The sequence below is a fragment of the Harmonia axyridis genome, chromosome 4 (genome assembly GCF_914767665.1).
Source record: "Harmonia axyridis chromosome 4, icHarAxyr1.1, whole genome shotgun sequence".
NCBI classification, from domain to species: Eukaryota; Metazoa; Arthropoda; class Insecta; order Coleoptera; family Coccinellidae; genus Harmonia; species Harmonia axyridis.
Window position 1 is genome coordinate 5,645,928 of NC_059504.1, and position 19,896 is coordinate 5,665,823.

The 19,896-nt window shown below is 32.1% G+C and overlaps 2 protein-coding genes across 2 annotated transcripts; one reads left to right on the plus strand and one right to left on the minus strand.

The window, feature by feature from the left end:
- Positions 1-4,442: 4,442 nt before the first annotated feature.
- On the plus strand, positions 4,443-10,360 carry LOC123678764. The gene is made up of 5 exons (XM_045615966.1): positions 4,443-4,629; positions 7,845-8,085; positions 8,425-8,558; positions 8,743-8,892; positions 10,139-10,360. Exons 1-5 carry the CDS (start codon positions 4,560-4,562, stop codon positions 10,306-10,308), a joined length of 765 nt encoding a protein of 254 aa, XP_045471922.1. The 5' UTR covers positions 4,443-4,559; the 3' UTR covers positions 10,309-10,360.
- Positions 10,361-12,347: 1,987 nt separating this feature from the next.
- On the minus strand, positions 12,348-16,406 carry LOC123678765 (protein takeout-like). Its single transcript, XM_045615967.1, has 3 exons — positions 16,248-16,406; positions 13,732-14,097; positions 12,348-12,812 (listed from the first exon to the last, which is right to left on the minus strand). Exons 1-3 carry the CDS (start codon positions 16,318-16,320, stop codon positions 12,514-12,516), a joined length of 738 nt encoding a protein of 245 aa, XP_045471923.1. The 5' UTR covers positions 16,321-16,406; the 3' UTR covers positions 12,348-12,513.
- Positions 16,407-19,896: the final 3,490 nt, after the last annotated feature.

The window sequence follows — 19,896 nt, forward strand, 5'->3', positions numbered from 1 at the left end:
ATTTTCGATGACTTTTTCCAACATTTGTGGCCGTAAATCGGCAATAACACGGCGAATGTTGTCTTTCAAATGTTCAAGGGTTTGTGGCTTATCCGCATAGACCAATGATTTTACATAGCCCCACAGAAAGTAGTCTAGCGGTGTTAAATCACAAGATCTTGGAGGCGAATTCACAGGTAAAATACGTTAAATTAGGCGGTCACCAAACGTGTCTTTCAATAAATCGATTGTAGCACGAGCTGTGTGACATGTTGCGCCGTCGTGTTGGAACCACAGCTCCTGGACATCATGGTTGTTCAATTCAGGAATGAAAAAGTTAGTAATCATGGCTCTATACCGATCACCATTGACTGTAACGTTCTGGCCATCATCGTTTTTGAAGAAGAAGGGACCAATGACTCCACCAGCCCATAAAGCGCACCAAACAGTCAGTTTTTCTGGATCTAACGGTGTTTCGCCATACACTTGAGGATAAGCTTCACTCCAAATGCGGCATTTTTATTTGTTGAAGTAGCCATTCAACCAGAAGTGCGCTTCATCGATAAACAAAATAAAATGGACGTAGTGCGCGATACGTATTCCGCACAGAACCATTATTTTCGAAATAAAATTTCACTATTTGCAAGCGTTGTTCAGGCGTGAGTCTATTCATGATGAATTGCCAAACAAACTGAGAATAAATCACTTGACATCTGTTAAATCGTTCGCCATCTTGAACAGTAATGCCAACTTAAAGTTATATACCTCGAAAAAAAACACCCGTTATATACATAATAACAAAAAAATCCATATACAATTACAATGACCTGGTGACCTGAGCTGGAGCTCGTATGTCGCCGAATCACCCATATACGTGATGAACCATATAATATAGAATTTGCGACCTTTTTGATTTGAAGCTGAAGTCATTTTAATATTTTCTACAGAAAAGTTGAAGGGTAGAAGTTCAGGAAGTATGTATGTGGTTAATAATGGCTTCTAGTGAAAATTTCCTCAATAATAAATATCTCAATAAAAATCGCCTTCAATTTTTATGAATCAAGTTTTTGTAACGGTGTTCAATTTGCAAAGTATAATTAGCAATCGTGTGTCATTATCAAATAAAATTATCCATCAGTTGTAAAATTGTGATGTTTTATGGAGGTTTTTCTATGGAAATTTGCAATCGATATATTTTACGAATATTTTAATAAGTTGCGGAGATTTAATTAAAGAAAAACTTGAATTACGCAATCATATAAACCTATTTTCTATAATTGTGTTGATTGAAAAACTATCAGGCATTATTAATTCTGAAATTCATGCAAGAAATATTTATCAATTTAACACAATACATTTTTTTCTACTATCCAGTTTTCTGAATTACTCACTGTATCAGTTGTCAAGACGGTAGGTCTTATTTAGTGGTTGAAATGCAAAGAATAATTGGTAAATGACGCTGAAATTACTTACCGATGTCTCCAAAAATTAAGTAACAAAAAAAAAGAGAATTTCGATATAATTTCTTTCACCAAATTCTCAAATATGCAAAATTTCAATTTTTGCGGAGACGATGGGAAATATCTATTTGCTAAAATGATTTAGTATTCTTATAATAATTGGATTATCTGAAATTGCTTTGTTTATGCTGATTTCGTACAGTTTTATGAATCGGCGAAACTATAACTTGAAAACCATGAGTACTAGAAAAAAAACTTCAAATGAAGAATATATTTTTAGTCATAAAAAGCATCACAGTAATTTTTTTTTAACTTTAACAGTTCTCACAAACTAATGGCACAAGGTCTTCGCAGTAAAAAATATTATATTGGTTGTTTTTGTATCAACCCGTGTTTAAAATTTTGTGTTTCTGTCTAGTCAATTCAGTTTCAGTCATGAATTTTTCAAAATGGATTCTTTTTTTATTGCTTCAAAATTCATAAATCGTATTTTTGAGCTGGTAAGGTACAGTCTAATCGCATAAGGTATCTTCTGAGAAACCTTCGAAAACACCTACAGTAGTTTCAAACTGAACTGCGGATGAAAAACTGATTACATCATGTCTAGCAAAAACCTGAAATTATCTAAAACTGATGAACAGCCCGTTTTATTTTTTATCGTTTTATTATATCGATTCATCAGTTTCCAATTACTAGAATCATTGAATGAGAATAAAAAAAAAATTGTTAGCCTAGTTATTCGATTCTATTAAATAAAAAAACAAATTTACATCTCAATTTACAGAAACTATACTGTATGAAAACATAGGACGTTTATCTTTAATTAGTAACAGTAAACAAATAGAAAAAGCTGAAAGAGAAGAAGAAGAAACAAATAGAAATTAAGTCAGGCAATATAACAGCCTTTAAAAATGATAAGTTATATTTCGAAATGAAAATGAAAGGATATTCTCATTTGCTCTTTCTGAATGCCTGAATTGTTTTTTTCAAATTCCAGTTCACGATCTTCACAGAAATAAACTTAACAAATCCTGTTCTTCAACTGCATAATTCATTGGCACCCACTATTCTTGATCTCCTCGAATTTATTTTAGAAAATATAAATCTTTCTGATGCTGTATTGAAACAAGTTCAATTCACTTAATGTATTGGATTCCGAAAAAATTGACCTTGACTAGTGTCTTCGAAAGCAGTGCCACCTGAGGTTTGAATAACTATTTCATAAAAACAGGCACTTCATTTTGAAAAAAAAATAAACTTATTCCCAACAGAGTCGGTCCATTTATGATTGTAAATATATAATTTTACAAAATATGAATAAATCGGAGTATTTTTGAAGAGCAGATGAATTTTATGACTTGTTTAGCACCTCATTTCAGATTTACGGATGATAAAATTCTCAACAACTGGTGCTCCTTGCTGAAATTGAAACAACGAATATTCGTAGACATGAGATAATTCGTTTACATAAATTTTCTGAAGGTTGTTTTTTAAGAACTAATTACTCTTGATTAGCTAAAATTAATCAAAATTCTTACAGATGAACTTGATTGCCGACTTAAGTCGAATTTGATTTAGTTATGAAAATAAACTGGTAAACTGGTTTCAACATAAAATACAGATATACAGGGTGTTTTAAGGTTAGGTTAGGTTATGAGCTTATTTGTATTATAAAGGGTGTTTTTTTAGAGCTATAGAACTTTAAATTACAATAAAACAACGATGGATTATTCGATTGACATGAATTTTATTTATCCGCAAGATAATCTTGTGGCATTACATTTTGAATATGATTTCTGGCATATGACCGCCACGGCTGGCTCGGATGTAGTCCAATCTGGACGTCCAATTTTCGATGACTTTTTCCAACATTTGTGGCCGTATATCGGCAATAACACGGTGAATGTTGTCTTCCAAATGGTCAAGGGTTTGTGGCTTATCCGCATAGACCAATGACTTTACATAGCAGCCCCACAGAAAGTAGTCTAGCGGTGTTAAATCACAAGATCTTGGAGGCCAATTCATAGGTCCAAAACGTGAACTTAGGCGGTCACCAAACGTGTCTTTCAATGAATCGATTGTGGCACGAACTGTGTGACATGTTGCGCCGTCTTGTTGGAACCACAGCTCCTGGACATCATGGTTATTCAATTCAGGAATGAAAAAGTTAGTAATCATGGTTCTATACCGATCACCATCGACTGTAACGTTCTGGCCATCATCGTTTTTGAAGAAGTACGGACCAATGATTCGACCAGCCCATAAAGCGCACCAAACAGTCAGTTTTTCTGGATGTAACGGTGTTTCGACATACACTTGAGGATTAGCTTCACTCCAAATGCGGCAGTTTTGTTTGTTGACGTAGCCATTCAACCAGAAGTACGCTTCATCGCTAAACAAAATTCGCTTATGAAAATCAGGAACAACGGCATTCGGCAATCTCATTTTGGGCCCATTAGTTTGGTGAAGTTTTTTCATGTGTCTGGGTTATTTTTTAAAACATTCAAAAGAATATGGTTTATATCTCCTGAGAGAAATTTTCGAGTTTCACTCTACGAAACCATTTACGGAGCAATATGTGGACGAGTAGAATTGATTTTGACCACAAATTTCTATCATTAATTCTGATCGCATCGTCTGAGACCATTTTCTAAAATAACAGCACATGAGTTTCAGAAACCTTTTGGAAGAACTCCAGACGAAATACCCTGAAGACGAAAATAGTTAGTCAAAATTGGTTTACTTACTGACATCGATATACTCACCTTTCATTTCCAGTATATCAAACTGATTAATTATTCATTGATTAAACTTGCTCGCCTTGATGCTAATTTTTACGCATTATATAGTAGTTTCTTCATTTCGGCAAAAAACATGTATATATCAATTATTATATTTATTTTAACATTCATCGGAGCATTTCTTGTTAATTCATCTTCAATTTAATCATCTTTATTAGATAAAAATTACTTCGCATCAGTGGCATAGAACCTATTTCCAGTTGTCAAGGAAAAATCAGCCACCGTCTCTGAAGACTGGAAGTTTGTTATAAATATTGTTAATCGAATTCGATTTTTACAGTTCAGTACAAACTTTCAGAGAGTAAGATACGGTCAGAAGATGGTCAATAGAGTTATTTGTTTTTGTGTGGTGGTTTTAGTGGCGAGTGTGCAATCTGCAAAAGATTTACGTATGTCTTTCGAAAAATTAATAGTATAATTAGACAATTGGAATCAATATTTTTTTTTTGGTTTCACTGAAAAATTTACCGTATGTATGAGACTAGATATCCTTATGAGTGCCCAGTTCAATAATTTATTGATGTTGAAAAAAGGATCTAACGTGAAGTCAGGAGCTTTTGAGCGCTCGTTCATTCATATGTCAATGGCACCCTTGGACAGCACATATATACCATGTACTGTTATTAATTTGAATTTTACATGATTCTGACATCGCTATTAACACGGAAATTGGAATTGTTATTTTATTTTATATTTGGACATCCGGACGGACAGAATTGAATTTTGGGATAGATTCTTCATTAGTGAATCGAACCTGTTGTTTGAGACCATTTTCGTCCCAAAATTAGTAGATTACAAATATTTTGACTAAATGATAGAGCGAAGAGCGATCTGTTCGAAGGCGAGAACTCAAAAATATATTAGAGCTGAATTCGAAAATTTCATTTTATATTTCTGAAAAAAAATTTAGAAGAGTTGTTTGTATCAAAAACATTGCATGGTTGTTGAGACGTGCTGTATGTTATAGGATTCCAATTTGTTATTAAAAAATATATCCAGTTGAAAATTAATTAATTTGAATTGCCTTTATAATGATTATTCATTAAACTACACGTATTTTTTCCTTAATAAAAAAATTTTAATCTGGCACTCAAAATCCAAGTTAGCTCTTCATATAATTTTACTCCCCATATTATATTATGAACTTATCTGCATCCTCAATTTCGTATGTGAGTAATATAATTTTTAAATGTCAATACTTTTTTTTTCATCTCATAAAGATACTAAGCTTGAATATGGCTTGAAGGTAAGCTTTAATTTTCATATCCTGAACTAAATGAAAATTTGCTCACTAATTTCGAAGATCAGCGTGTACAGTTAAAAATTCAAATATTTTTTAAATGTTCCATTACTGTTTGTCAGAATATTGTGAGATTCAAACACTATCAGAAGATGAGTATTTTCTCTTCTATTTATACTGAATTTTCTGTATATGAATTGATTCATTGGTGTGTCGATATATAATATATCAATTATTGAGGTCATCTATATTTGTTGAAATATCAATTAAATCAATCGCAAAAAAATGCTGAATACCGTAATTCCATCGAAAGGAAGATATACACTGCTATACTGTACTATACATAATATACTCATCATTTAATTTTCACAGTAGATTCTTTCACATTTAAAAAACTGCAGAAATTGAGAAAAATCCATTAGAAAAGTCATTTACTTTTTTTTCTGTACAATTTGGTTGATATAATTTCAAATTAGTAGCTACAGTTGATAAGGAAGTTAATGCTATATTGCTGGATGTTGAGTATTGATTCAATTTCATTTTTAGATGTAGACTGTTTGAAATTTTTTAATTATTCTGGAAAAAATCCTTGAAAAATACTGATCTATATATCAACTTCATATGCATACATCAAAATTATTTCTGAATATTCGGCATAGAAGTTGAAGATAAATAACAATTACGTCTGGTGAGAATATACCAAGTAGATTGGTATTTTGGAGATAATTATCCTTGAAAAAAACTCATGAAGAATATATCTCACTCAACCCGTCTCATTTATTAATTATAATGCAGTATTCTCGACTGATTTTGGGTTTGAGTGAAATATTAGAAGGTCGGAATACAAAACGAAATAAAGTGAGGCTATAACAGGTGAAGTTGTTATTGAAATTGTATCAACCAGTTTCAGTGAATTCAATGGTACAGTGTAGATTTACACATGATTAACATGAAGCACTCAGTGATCCTGAAGAAAGGTCAAGCATTGTATGATTCTAGTCATTGACCTGTTCCAGATAACTTTTTCACACATTTAAAAAAAGGTATTCAAGGATAATTTCGACCAAAATATTGAATTGATGATCATCATTAGCTGTTGATTATATTTATAATTGCAAATATAATTAAAAGTATTTTCCTTGATGATTTGATAAAAATATCCAAGTTACTTTCATGGATACCTACTCCAACTTTCAAAGAAGAAATATTGACTTTTATTCAAGAATTGAGAGGAATTTTGTTGCAAATGACTCTGACAGTTGAATATCATTCCTAATGAAAAAAGAAACAAAATAAATAAACTGTGCATTTCGGAGGACCTTAATATAGGGTGTTTTTTTCGAGGTATATAACTTTAAGTTGGCATTACTGTTCAAGATAGCGACCTATTTAACAGCTGTCAAGTGATTTATTCTCAGTTTGGTTTGGCAATTCATCATAAATAGACTCACGCCTGAACAACGCTTGCAAATAGTGCAATTTTATTTCGAAAATTATGGTTCTGTGCAGAATACGTATCGCGCACTACGTCCACTTTATTTTGTTTAGCGATGAAGCGCACTTCTGGTTGAATGTCTACGTCAACAAACAAAACTGCCGCATTTAGAGTGAAGCTAATCCTCAAGTGTATGTCAAAACACCGTTACATCCAGAAAAACTGATTATTTGGTGCGCTTCATGGGCTGGTGGAATCATTGGTCCGTACTTCTTCAAAAACGATGATGGCCAGAACGTTACAGTCAATGGTGATCGGTATAGAGCCATGATTACTAACTTTTTCATTCCTGAATTGAACAACCATGATGTCCAGGAGCTGTGGTTCCAACAAGACGGCGCAACATATCACACAGCTCGTGCCACAATCGATTTATTGAAAGACACGTTTGGTGACCGCCTATTTTCACGTTTTGGACCTGTGAATTGGCCTCCAAGATCTTGTGATTTAACACCGCTAGACTACTTTCTGAGGGACTATGTAAAGTCATTGGTCTATGCGGATAAGCCACAAACCCTCGACCATTTGGAAGACATCATTCGCCGTGTTATTGCCGATATACGGCCACAAATGTTGGAAAAAGTCATCGAAAATTGGACGTCCAGATTGGACTACATCCGAGCCAGCCTCATATGCCAGAAATCATATTTAAAATGTAATGCCAAAAGATTATCTTGCGGATAAATAAAATTCATGTCAATCGAATAATTCATCGTTGTTTTATTGCAATTTAAAGTTCTATAGCTCTAAAAAAACACCCTTTATAAGGAAAAAAGATATTTCAATTGAATTATTCAACTGATGAAATATTTATTCGACTGTATTTTCTCGATTTTAGTTGCTCTAATGAGAAATTTGATATTTTTCAGCTTCATATTTTCCAAGATGCTTTAGGAATGATCCCAAACTGAACGAATGTTTATTGAAAGCTACTGAAACTGTCAAACCTTTCCTAATCAAAGGTGTACCTGAACTCAATGTCCCCACAATAGAACCACTAGTTATTCCACAAATCGAATTGGAACAGGGATCCCAAGCCTTAAATTTCAAAGCATCATTGAGAAATGTTACTGTCCACGGTCTTTCGAGTTATAAATTGGACAGATTTGAGTAAGAGAATTTTTGTAGTGTTGTCAATTAGTAGAGATAATAGTGATGAATTTCTTAGTAGATACAAAGAAAACAACTATTTGTAATTTGATTTATTACACTCTAGGAACACCTGAAAAATTTATTTCAAAATCTTTTTTTTATTTCTTTTTTACTTTCATTTTATATTTCATAAGGATTCATCCTTTCACTATGAAATCTAGAATTTTTTGTATTATGTAATGTTTTATTTGACAAAACCTATATCATTGTTTTGGACAATAAGCCTGTATGACTCTCTCTAGTCACAGGCATTCAATGTTATTGAGTTTATTATTATTCACAACGTTTTTTATGCAGTTTCGATGTTCCAAACCTTCAATTCTTCTGCGGAGGACATGTGGAAAAACTTGAACTTGAAGGAAAGTACAAGGTTACTGGAAAAATTTTGATAGCTCCAATCCAAGGCGAAGGTGTTTTCACTGCTACAGTTGGTATGTATCAATTCAATTTCCAATAAGTTCTAATGTATGTACATATTACTGTTTTAGACATTTGAATAAATTACAAATTCATTCAATTACCGTAAAGAATTTGGAAACCATTAGAGTTGTTATTATAAATTGAAATGAACTCTCTGCAGGTTTAGATATCCAATTGATATATTTTATTTTCTAGGAAAAACAAGAATGGATGTCTACCAGAAAGTGAAAGAAGTTACCAAAAAGGGGCAAATATATATTGCTCCCGTACACACAAATAGTTCTATCACAGTTGGTAACCCTAAAGCTAAATTAGATGGTCTTTTCAACAATAATGAAGAACTGAGTAAGTTGCCTCGAACTCTCCTTAAGTTAGTTGCTATTAGACTAACGAGTCTTTCATTTGAAGATTTTTTTTATTATATTACAATTAAATCATTATGTACAGGGTGGGCAAATAAGCGAGGTAAGCAGCTATATTTCAGGATCCACTCATCGTAGAGACTTGCGGTAAAAATTTTTAACACTAAAGTGTACAAGAAAAGACACTGGAAATTGTTTTGAAGTTCATACCTCTACCTCAAGGGGGCGTAATAGCTACCGTCGAGTAGAAAAATGAATTATACTCGAAAATGTTTCATATGAAGATGAAGAAAAAATATCATCACTGAAATCCTTGGAATATTCCCTATCTTTTTGAATTGTCATTTTCGATTTTACGACATCAAATAAGGGTAGGTGAAAAGGAGAAATCTTACTGATTGAAATGCCCTTAACTTCAGTTTCGCTCAACATTTTTGAGTAAATCAGATTTCGTCTGAAAGATAATATCTTGTTGATTGAGGACAAAATATACTCATGATAAATTTGTTTTTGCCGCTTTAGATAGGGGGCGCTAAGTCAGAAGTTCATTGTTTTGTTCATTTTACTCCGAAATGTCAAATGTAATGATAGGATTTTCTTAACAGAAACAGATGTTCCATAAAATTTGCATGAAAAAACCTGAAGGTCGCAAAGCGATAGTTTCAGGCGTTCTGAAGTTATGGCCGAAAGAAGATATTCTTCAACTGATGCACTGCGAAAAACCAAATTGTGTCTCTAAGTTCTGACAGAAACAGAAATCCCATCAAATTTGCATGAAAAAACCAAAAGGTCGCAAAGCGATAGTTTCAGGCGTTCTGAAGTTATGGCCGAAAGAAGATATTCTTCAACTGATGCACTGCGAAAAACCACATTGTGTCTTTAAGTTCTGACAGAAACATAAATCTCATCAAATTTGTATGAAAAAACCAAAAGGTCGCAAAGCGATAGCTTCAGGCGTTCTGGAGTTAGTAATATATATAACATATTGAACAAAAATTCAGTTACGAACTTTATGATGCAAGATGTCCAAGGGTTAACGCTGAAAACTATATCAATTCTCAACTCCAAGTAACAGAAAAACATGTAAAGAAACCTGGGACATTCAAATTGTATTCTCAAAATTGTTTTTTAAAAATTTTTTTCCTTTAAATGATCTGCTATATTGAAGATAAATTGATATTTTTCCATATTTCTTGGCATTAGCACTGAAGCATTTATTTTTATTTCAGATAAAGCCACAAATCAAGTGATCAGTGATAACATTGATGTTCTCTTCGAAGATCTCAAGCCTGTTTTAGAGAAAGTCATCACAGACTATTTGGAGAACATTTTGCTGGCTGCATTAGAAGATCAAGTACCATTCGCGAAATTGTATCCCATCAAAAAAGATGGATTCTAGCTGTTTCTGTTATATTTTAGTGATATTATAATTAAATTTTTATATAAATCTATTTTTATTTTGAATGATAATTCCTTCCTGGAGAGGTAGTGTTAATATCAATTATCTAGTGGATGATGTATATATCTTACGTATGCTGATGCTGATTGATATCATGAGGAGGTATTGCTCGAATTGAGTTTTTTTTGTAAATTTTCAAGAATCTTTCTGTTGGAAATTACTCAGTATTTTTTTTAAATGCAATAACAAGTGACATAACCATTAGATAATTACAGATAGGCTATCTTCAAAATCAAACTGGAAATATCCCAGTAGTTTCAGTTTTTTTTTGGATTTATCAGGAACTTAGAGCCTATTATAGTTAGGAAAATCATTTGTATTCTCTCACACCAACAATGATATAGAAAGCACTGTTCTGCTATATCTTTCCTTTCCTCATAGCAATCATTAGATTATCATCAATACGCCACCTTCGTTATGCATACTGCATAAAGTATCGAACTTTTTTATTGTTAGTGTTAGCATATGTTGGTGGTTGAAGTTTAAAAAACTCATTTAATATTTTTAGGAATAGGAGTATTTTGTGAATATTTGACAATATGTCGATTACAAAATTTTCTATAGGTATTAATGTTGCCAAAGTAAAAGCAATTTTTTTCTGGTCGATGAAGCTTTCTGATCAATTTTTGGATGAAAAATATTCTTGGGTTTCCATTTACAAAATGCATTGCAGACCATTCTGAAGTGGTCTCATTTATGTCTGTCTACAAATCCTTGTAACAGCCTTCTTTTATTTATATGGTTTTAGTAGGGGTATCCCAAATGGGGTAGTAGATAGCTCCATTGAAATTTCAGCTTTCCAGCCCTATATGGAAACTTAGTTTTCGAATTCGTATTCAGAAAATAACTAGCCTATATTGAATAGGGATTCATCAATCCAAGTAGCTTGACATTTAAACCAACTATTTGACTTGAAAATCAACTTCGTGAAAAATTACATACTTGAGCTCGACTTGACTTTAGATATTTATTGCTTGACTTGATATCAAGCTACTTTATATTACTTGAGCTTGATATGCACGCGCCGCACGGCATATATTTCTGCAATCTCGTGTGCGCTTAGACTAAATAAGGGGATTCCTCGAGCGCCGAGAGACTGAAGCATTCGCCAGCGTGACTTTATTAGTAGTTTTCTCACATTTCTATGAAATCTTTAGGTAGATTTTGGTAGTTTCAGAACTATCTTTCTCTAATGCTGTGGTTATTCCGTTCATTCTTCCACATCTTGTAGAACAAAATCGTGCGAGAATATATCAGAAACGCACAGTTCTCATGGTTATATCTTATTATTATAAGTTGGTACTCCGAACATTCCGCCATTGTTTTATCTGTCAATTCATCAATTTGCCTTGAAGAAATCAGTTCTGCCAACCAACATTTTTCAATGCAAAAATCACTGAATGATATTTATGGAAATATTTCATTAATTTCATTAAAAATGCAATGAATTAGAGAAAATAATGTATAATACTCGTACAGAAGGCTCATTCTACCACTCGTTCATTCAAAAACTCGCCACTTCGTGGCTCGTTTTTGAATTTTGAACTCGTGGAAGAATATCAATGCCTTCTACACTTGTATTATAAATAACTATTCTAAACTTGGTCAAAATGGCGAAGGATTTTTTATCAACGCCAGCTTCTTCAATTCCTGTTGAATTTTCCAGAGCTGCTCTTACAGTTACAAAAACCCGCAGTAGGTTAGGCCTGAAGGTTTCTCAATATATGGAAACTTTATTTTTTCATTATTTTGTTATGATTTATAGTGATTTAATTTATGTTTCTATTCCAAAAAAGTGCATATTTCCGGTTCTTTCTTACAATAAGTTCAATAAATAGCAGTGTTTTTTTTTCCAAAGTTCCTTCTCATTTCATATTTTTTGTTGTTGATGTAACACTACACAATAAAGCTATTTTCCAAACTTCTTTTGAATATGAACCTATATCTTGAAAGAATTAATAGAAAAATAACAATTCATATTAAAGTTATAGTCTTCGCTTGACACTGTCTTTTATTCATATTTATTCAACATTCATTCAATTAAAAGAATACACTGAGTTCAAATACTGGCATTCGGCATACAATTAGGTACAATATAAATAAAAACTTCTTACAAAACAAATATCTTAAGAGATGATAAATTACCTATTTTGGGAACAGTTCATCAAAGGAATATTTCACAAACACTCTAGATACTAAACTCTGTACAATTTCAATCACAACTTTGTTAACAACAGGCTCCAATTCTTTTATTATTTCTACGATATTATCGTTTATGATTTTGTTGGTTTGATCGTTGACCTCTTGGTTTTCGAACAGATCAGCGAAGAGAAAAATAGGTTTTCCATAATCGCCTTTAACATTGATTGTTTCGATTTCCAAATGAGTTTTTCCGTTCTTCTCGATTCTCCTTCCATTTCCCTTCACTTCAGCATGGACATTAGCTGAAAAAATAATTATTAGTTATTAGTTCATTGATACACAGTTTGTATTTTTGGGACTGTATATAAAATTCAGTAGATGTTGACTTTGAAAAACGAAGCATTGAAAATTCTAACAAGTTTGTAATAAAATATTTCCATGAAAAAGAGAGTTTTAGAATTATTGTCGGGATGGGTCTAAACTAAATTATTTTCGAATCGTTATGCAATCAACCTCGCATTCGCCATTTTGTAACAAATATTTAAAAGTGATACTTCTCTCTATCTTGCTTCAATATATCTCGAATACTTGATAAGTGTTTGATAAGTGGAATATTCATTTCGAGATTAGGTACAAAAGTTCCTCAGATTGTAATATCATCACATACTCTAATTCAGTAAAAATATTAAATTATTTCATAAAGTGAAATACAAAAATCTGAGATTTTATAGAATTATTAGGTGTACAACTTTGCTTCCATCGTTTTGCAATAGTTGTCTGTAGCGGTATGTGGTAGTCCAAAATAAATAGATCGTAGATGTCATACAATAAGCTTCGGTGTTTGTTAATATAACCCCATAAAAATAGTAGTCGATTTGTGTCTGCATCATAAAGTTATTCTCGATTAAATATGTCAGTTTAAGAGCCAAATTCTCATCATTTGCGGGCGGTTTTATTTATCTGTTTTAATATGAATAAATCTGCGACTGAGGCTCATCGAATGCTCTCAAATACCTAAATACGTCAAAAACGTTGATTTTGATATCAAAGACCAGCATGGCGGTGTATGAGAGAAGTTTTTGGAAGATGTAGAATTGGAAGCACTACTTGATCCAGACTCGTGTCAAACGCAACAAGAATTGGCAGGATCATTAGGAGTTTCATTTTCAATGATTTTCAGATAGAATACTCTTCTCTATAGATTTTCGAGCAAATACTCACTGAAATTCCCATCAGCTGGTCCAGATCCTTTGAGTTCAAGGAACAGAATCTTTCCATCGATGGCATATTTAGACTTGATCCTCAATTTGGGAAAAGTGATGCCAATATCAAGATCAACTTTGTCCAAATCAAGTTTGAATTTGTCGATTTTGAATTCGTTCGCATAATATACTTCAATGTCTCTGAAACTGGCGTTGAAAGTTGGTCCGGCTTCAAGTCCTGCAAATGGTATGGTCAAGGGGTCGAGGGATGGAATGCCTAATTCTGGAATTCCTGATTTGAGATGTGGCTGAATTGCATCAACAGCTCGTAAAATACATTTCTCCAATTCTGGGTCCTTGCTTTTGCATAATGTTATGTAAGAAGCTGGAAAGAAGATAATATCAGTATTCAGAGCTTATAACTGAGATTGAAATGTGCTTAAAGAGCCCTCAACGTGATATATTTCTAATAAGGCTCAGCATAGAGTTCATACGTTTGAGTTCAAGTGACCAAGAATGGAAACTAATTGAACCTAGTTTTCCTGAAGACATTACAGGTTACACTATCTTAGTTTCCATTGAAAATTGAAGTGAATTGAATTTTTTTTAATGTCAGAGTTTTTCACATCTTTGCTTTCTTCTCATTTCTGAATTAGAAAAAAACAAATATGTTCGAAAAGTAGGTATAAAAATTTATTGCATTCAGCATTGAAACTTCTAGGTGATAAATTCTATATTAATTTCAAATGTCAACCGGTCAGATATCTAATCAACAGATATTACGAAAGATTACCGCAATAGACACTTGAATGTTAATTAAAGAGAAAATTACTCAGTTTACACTCTTCTTTCATTAAATACTATTTTCAGGTTCTTCTTTTCTCCGAAGATGTTAAGAAGCTGTACAAATATTCATGGAATATAAAAAATGGTGTAGAGTAGAAACAATCAAACTTTTTCGTCTTGAATTTGCAGCAGCATGTCAGAAATGCTAATTTTGATTACGAAATTTTTATTTGGTCACCTTCAATGGGAAAAATCAAAGTACTCAAATATTCCTCAAGTAATAAGATGTCACCTCCATATTTTGTTATTGGAACTCAAAGATAACCTAATTATTGTAAATACAAAAAATTTAATAATCTCCTTCGAACTATATGAAAATACCTAGAAAAATATCAAAAAAAAGCCTGAAAAAGGCTAAAATACACATTCTGAGAATGAAATGAGAAGAAGAAGTAGGTTTTCAACCATTTTGAAGGTTTATTACAGAATATAATAACCCAAAGTTAATTGAAAAATAATGGGAACAAGTATGTGACCGTCTAGACAAATAAAAGCACGCTTCTTCAATCATCACATTGGAATGAAACTTCATGTTCATTCCAACTTAGAGAAGTGGTATAGAGGTATACCAATAATATAATAGTCAACATTATTCAAATGAGTTGTTCTCCATTATTTTGAATAGAAAGTGTGATTCCATAACTTTTACATAATTTCTGTCATATGTAGATTCAATAAGTTACCTCTTTAGGATTGACATAGTATTATGACATAATGATTCGACCTTGAAATGAAGAAGAACTTGAGTTTCTCTTCTTTCGTGAATTTTCATGAAATTTTCAAAATTTAAATGATCGGGACTTTCAATAATTACTCTCACAAAAAGACAGTATGAGGCCAAAAATAATTGAGTATTCGATATAAAAACAAATTTAAAAATTCAACTTCTTTCCCTGAATAAAAATTGAAAGAAAATTTCTGTCACAAATACTATATACGGTAAATATGTTTACTTCCATGAATGATTTTCAATAATTCAGACCTGTAGATCTATTAACTCTGAAAATAATGAATCAGATCATTTACCCTTAACAAGAAACGTTTTTTTACAGCTTTAGTCTAATCTTATCAAGATGTCAAATCTGATCATTTGATTTGGATTTACAAATTTTAGTTTGCAGAATTTTTTTAACATTTAATTGATGATAAAATGACATATTTTACCAAGAGTAGTGGAAAATTGTTCGACATTGATGTTTCACTTGGTAAAAACATATACTGAGAAATCTCAATTATCTAGATCGAGGTTACAAATAAATAATAACGTGTGAAAATTGGAAATAGCTTATAGTCAATTGGCGTAATAATCGGGTACAGTTCTTTTGAATTATTAAATAGTAAATTAATAAAAAATTGATGCCAGTGAAATTATGAATTTCAATTACTAAAAATTATTGATAATTCTTTCATTTAAAACTTCAGAAAACAAACCCCTAATAGTCCTTAACTTATGGGTTTCATTATCTTTTTATGGTCAATATATGCTTTCTGCTATAGATGAAATGATTCAATGATTGCAAAATTTAATGGTAGAAGACTAATTAAAAGTTCCACAAAACTTCATGGATTAAATTCTATGGTCGATTCAAACTTAAACTCAGCACAGAAATTATATAATTTTCCAATCACCACCACAAAAATTCAGGGAAAACCAATAAAAAAATATTTCAGAACAAAATAAAAACTTACGAATTCCTTTAGCTTCAGTACTGCCAATAACGCACAGAACCACACAAACTGAGATCGAGAGAAGAGTCTTCATTTTGTTAGTAAGCTACCTATATCCTCCGCGGAAGACAATATAAGAATGATCAGAAACCTTCGTGTTCTTCATAATGTATTTATATCTGTCAACATTGCGCGGACAATTAACTTTTAATGAGGATCTGAAATGAAAACCACCAGGTTAGATATTGACCCTCAATTTCGTCGGTGCATGAAATTCCAGTATTGGCGCTAGATGAAAAATTATCTCTATAATTCAATAATCTTCTAACGAACCTTCAATAGGAAATATTAGCTCTTCTGAATATTCATAAAAATTTAATAATATAAAATATAAATCGATTATGCTGAAAAAGGATCAAAATTAAGATTCTATGGTTGAAAAGTCATATACATACTTAATATTGAAGTAGAAAAATGTATTAATAATGTGTTGATTTTTTGATAATTGATATAAATGTCAGAAATACTCTATGCAGGTTATTTAGGGATTCACGGCTTGGCTTGATTTTCAAGCGACTTGGCTTGAGCTTACTTGATTTCAAGTCAAGCTCAAGTCAAGTAGTAGTTTTTCAATCTGAAGTCAAGTCAAGTATTCATTTATCAAGTACTTGAATCATATCAAGCTGTTTGATTTTCAACAGTTTCAATGTGTAGTGTCATATCAATGAAAAATAATGAAATGAGAAGGAACCTTATAAAAGACACTTTTATTTATTAAATAGAAACATAAATTAAATATAAATCATAACAAAAATAAAAAATAATAAAAACATAAAGTTTCTTAATATTGAGAAACCTCCAGGCTTTGTTTGATTTCATAATTTCCCATCCAGGATCTTAGACACATGAGGCATCTTATAGATTTATCGCCTAACCTTTTGCGGGTTTTTTCAACTGTAAGAGCAGCTCTGGAAAATTGTCTTTCAACAGGAGCTGAAGATGCTGGCGTTGATAAAAATCCTTGGCTATTTTGGCCAAGTTTGGAAAGATATTTCTGAAACTACCAAAATATATCAATAGATTTCATAGAAATGGGAAACTACTAATAAAGTCACACTGGCGAATGCTTCAGTCTCTCGGCACTCGAGGAATCCCCTTATGTAGTCTAAGCGCACACGACATTGCTGAAATATAAGCCGTGCGACGCGTGCATATCAAGCTTAAGTAATATCAAGTAGCTTAATATCAAATCAAGCAATAAATATCTAATATCAAGTCAAGTCAAGCTCAAGTATGTAATTTTTCACGAGCTTGATTTTCAAGTCAAGAAGTTGGTTAAAATGTCAAGCAACTTGACTTGATGAATTCCTAGAAAGATCTGTCGATTTGGCTTAATCCGCTTCTGTATATAATTGTACCTTAGAGGTTCCTTCCGAAGATTACTCACAAATTATATACATAAAAACATTTTATTAGGAAATTGGTGGCTTTGTGATACCTGAGTGATAACATTTATACAGCATCCAAATATTTATGATTGATGGTGTTGATTTGGAAGTCCCCCTATTCAATGACGTTCATAGTAAGATTCTCGATTTTTCTTAGAACAATATGATGACTCAGAAGGAATTCCATTTAAAGAGAAATGAACTGAAATGTCCATGAAAATGTTCAGGAAAAAGAGAAGTAGTTGTATATAATTTAAAATGTAGAAGAGGTCCAAGACAGTTAGCACCTAACGAGCTCAAAATGAATGAATTATTTTCAAAGGTCCAACGAAAACTTAGCAACTCGATTTTCCGACTCTAAAATGAAAATGTGGAAAATCGTTCGGATCCGTCAATTTCTGATTTGAGGTTACTTTAACCCCCTTACGGAGAAGAGCACAACCCCTTGATTTTGAATAAGGCTAAGGGGTGTTGAGACAACTAATTTTGAAGATAGTATCGAGTACTATCTGACTCTGAAATTTGGCTTTAAAATATCCATCAATAATGAAATGACAGCGAAAATAGTGAAGAAGGCTATGAAGAATTTATCTCGAGAATACACAATGACACAAAAAGAAAAGAATTGAAGCGAAATTTCATGATCAGATGGTACTCGATGAGATCTTCCAAATGAGGTATCTTAACATCCCTCATCCCTATTCAAAATCAAGGGGTTGTACTCAGAAATTGACGGTTCCAAACGATTCTCCACATTTTCATTTTAAAGCCGGAAAATCGAGGAGCTAAGATTTCTTTGGACCACACTGTATATGAAAATCCAATTGAAATAGAAATTCTTAAGTATAAATATCAATTCAGGCAATTTGAAAAATCGAGAAATGTATGTTTTTCATTAATTTCAAGCAAAATGAAAACCACTATGGAGAACAAATAGCACTTGAATATAGGTCTTGAAATTTTTAAACTTTTTGTTTCGTTTGTTGGCATTTCTTATCAGATGGATTTCTACGCAATCCTCACATCGATTTCTTCTCAAATGACCTTTTCAGGGGCGCTGTAATTGATAAAACTATTACAATCCACACACCGGAAAGATATATTGTTAACAATTGAGTAACCATAAAATTCCTTGGTTTGTAACAACGTTAGAAGAAAGATAAACATCAGAATTTTATCGAAACTCTAAACCAACCAAAATGAAACATGAGTCATCATTATAGATTCTCATTTAATGGACAAATAGTAGGTAATTTAATTTAATTATTCTTTCGAACGTCACATCTCATAGTGAAGGAACAAATGGAGTGTTTATTTGGTAATTTTTTTGAAGAATCGTTCATTTGAGCGTCACTCTCATGGACCCAGCTAAGCCGCAAATCATCCTTGACCGAGGATTTATTAGGTACACACTTTTTTTTGATGAATATACATTTGTCTGTTCAAACTCGAGATTGATAACCAATCGATCCAATTTAATTAGTTTATAAGTCTTGTTGTATTTTTTCTAAAGTCATTTGTGAAGAAAGAGGTATATAAATAGTGTACCAAATTATTTGAAAACATTCCAGTTTTTAAGGACTATACACTCTGTGTCCGTAAAGTATGGAACAAATTCATTTTTAGCTAAACAGACTATTTTAAGAAATAATCCTGAAACACGTCGATTTTTTATTTCAATTTACCGTATTTTAAAATAATAATCTAATATACAGGGTGAATTACTTTCAAGTAATGACGTCACCGTCATTTTTTTTCAATTGAACACCCCCATTTTGTCTCAATTTTCTGATTACTCTAGCTGAGCTCATTCGAAAAATGTATCACATGTTGATTCCAATTGGTACAGGGTGGACAAAAATACAATAGTTTTGTGCGTGCTCATAAAGTAACGCGTAACGTGCTTTATTAGTTAAATCAACAATATTATCAAAAATACTTATTGTCTAGCGGCAATAAACAAATAATTACATTTCACAAAAAACTAGACAACTATGTTTTTTTTTAAATTAAATGCTAGACCACAAGTACCAAACATATTTGGAAACAGCTCATTTTTATTAATCTAAATATGTAACAAACTACAGGGTGTTACATTCAAACCAATTGCCGCTAGACAATAAGTATTTTTGATAATATTGTTCAATTAACTAATAAAGAATGTTACGCGTTACTTTATGAACACACACAACTATTGTATTTTTGTCCACCCTGTACCAATT

Excerpts from the sequence above, each read along its gene's own strand:
- LOC123678764 (XM_045615966.1), top strand. The coding sequence starts at position 4,560 with ATGGTCAATAGAGTTATTTGTTTTTGTGTGGTGGTTTTAGTGGCGAGT. Across the intron at positions 4,630-7,844 it reads GCAATCTGCAAAAGATTTAC|CTTCATATTTTCCAAGATGC; the intron begins GTATGTCTTTCG and ends GATATTTTTCAG. Across the intron at positions 8,559-8,742 it reads TGTTTTCACTGCTACAGTTG|GAAAAACAAGAATGGATGTC; the intron begins GTATGTATCAAT and ends TTTATTTTCTAG.
- LOC123678765 (XM_045615967.1), bottom strand. The coding sequence starts at position 16,320 with ATGAAGACTCTTCTCTCGATCTCAGTTTGTGTGGTTCTGTGCGTTATT. Across the intron at positions 14,098-16,247 it reads TACTGAAGCTAAAGGAATTC|CTTCTTACATAACATTATGC; the intron begins GTAAGTTTTTAT and ends TCTTCTTTCCAG. Across the intron at positions 12,813-13,731 it reads ACCAGCTGATGGGAATTTCA|CTAATGTCCATGCTGAAGTG; the intron begins GTGAGTATTTGC and ends TTATTTTTTCAG.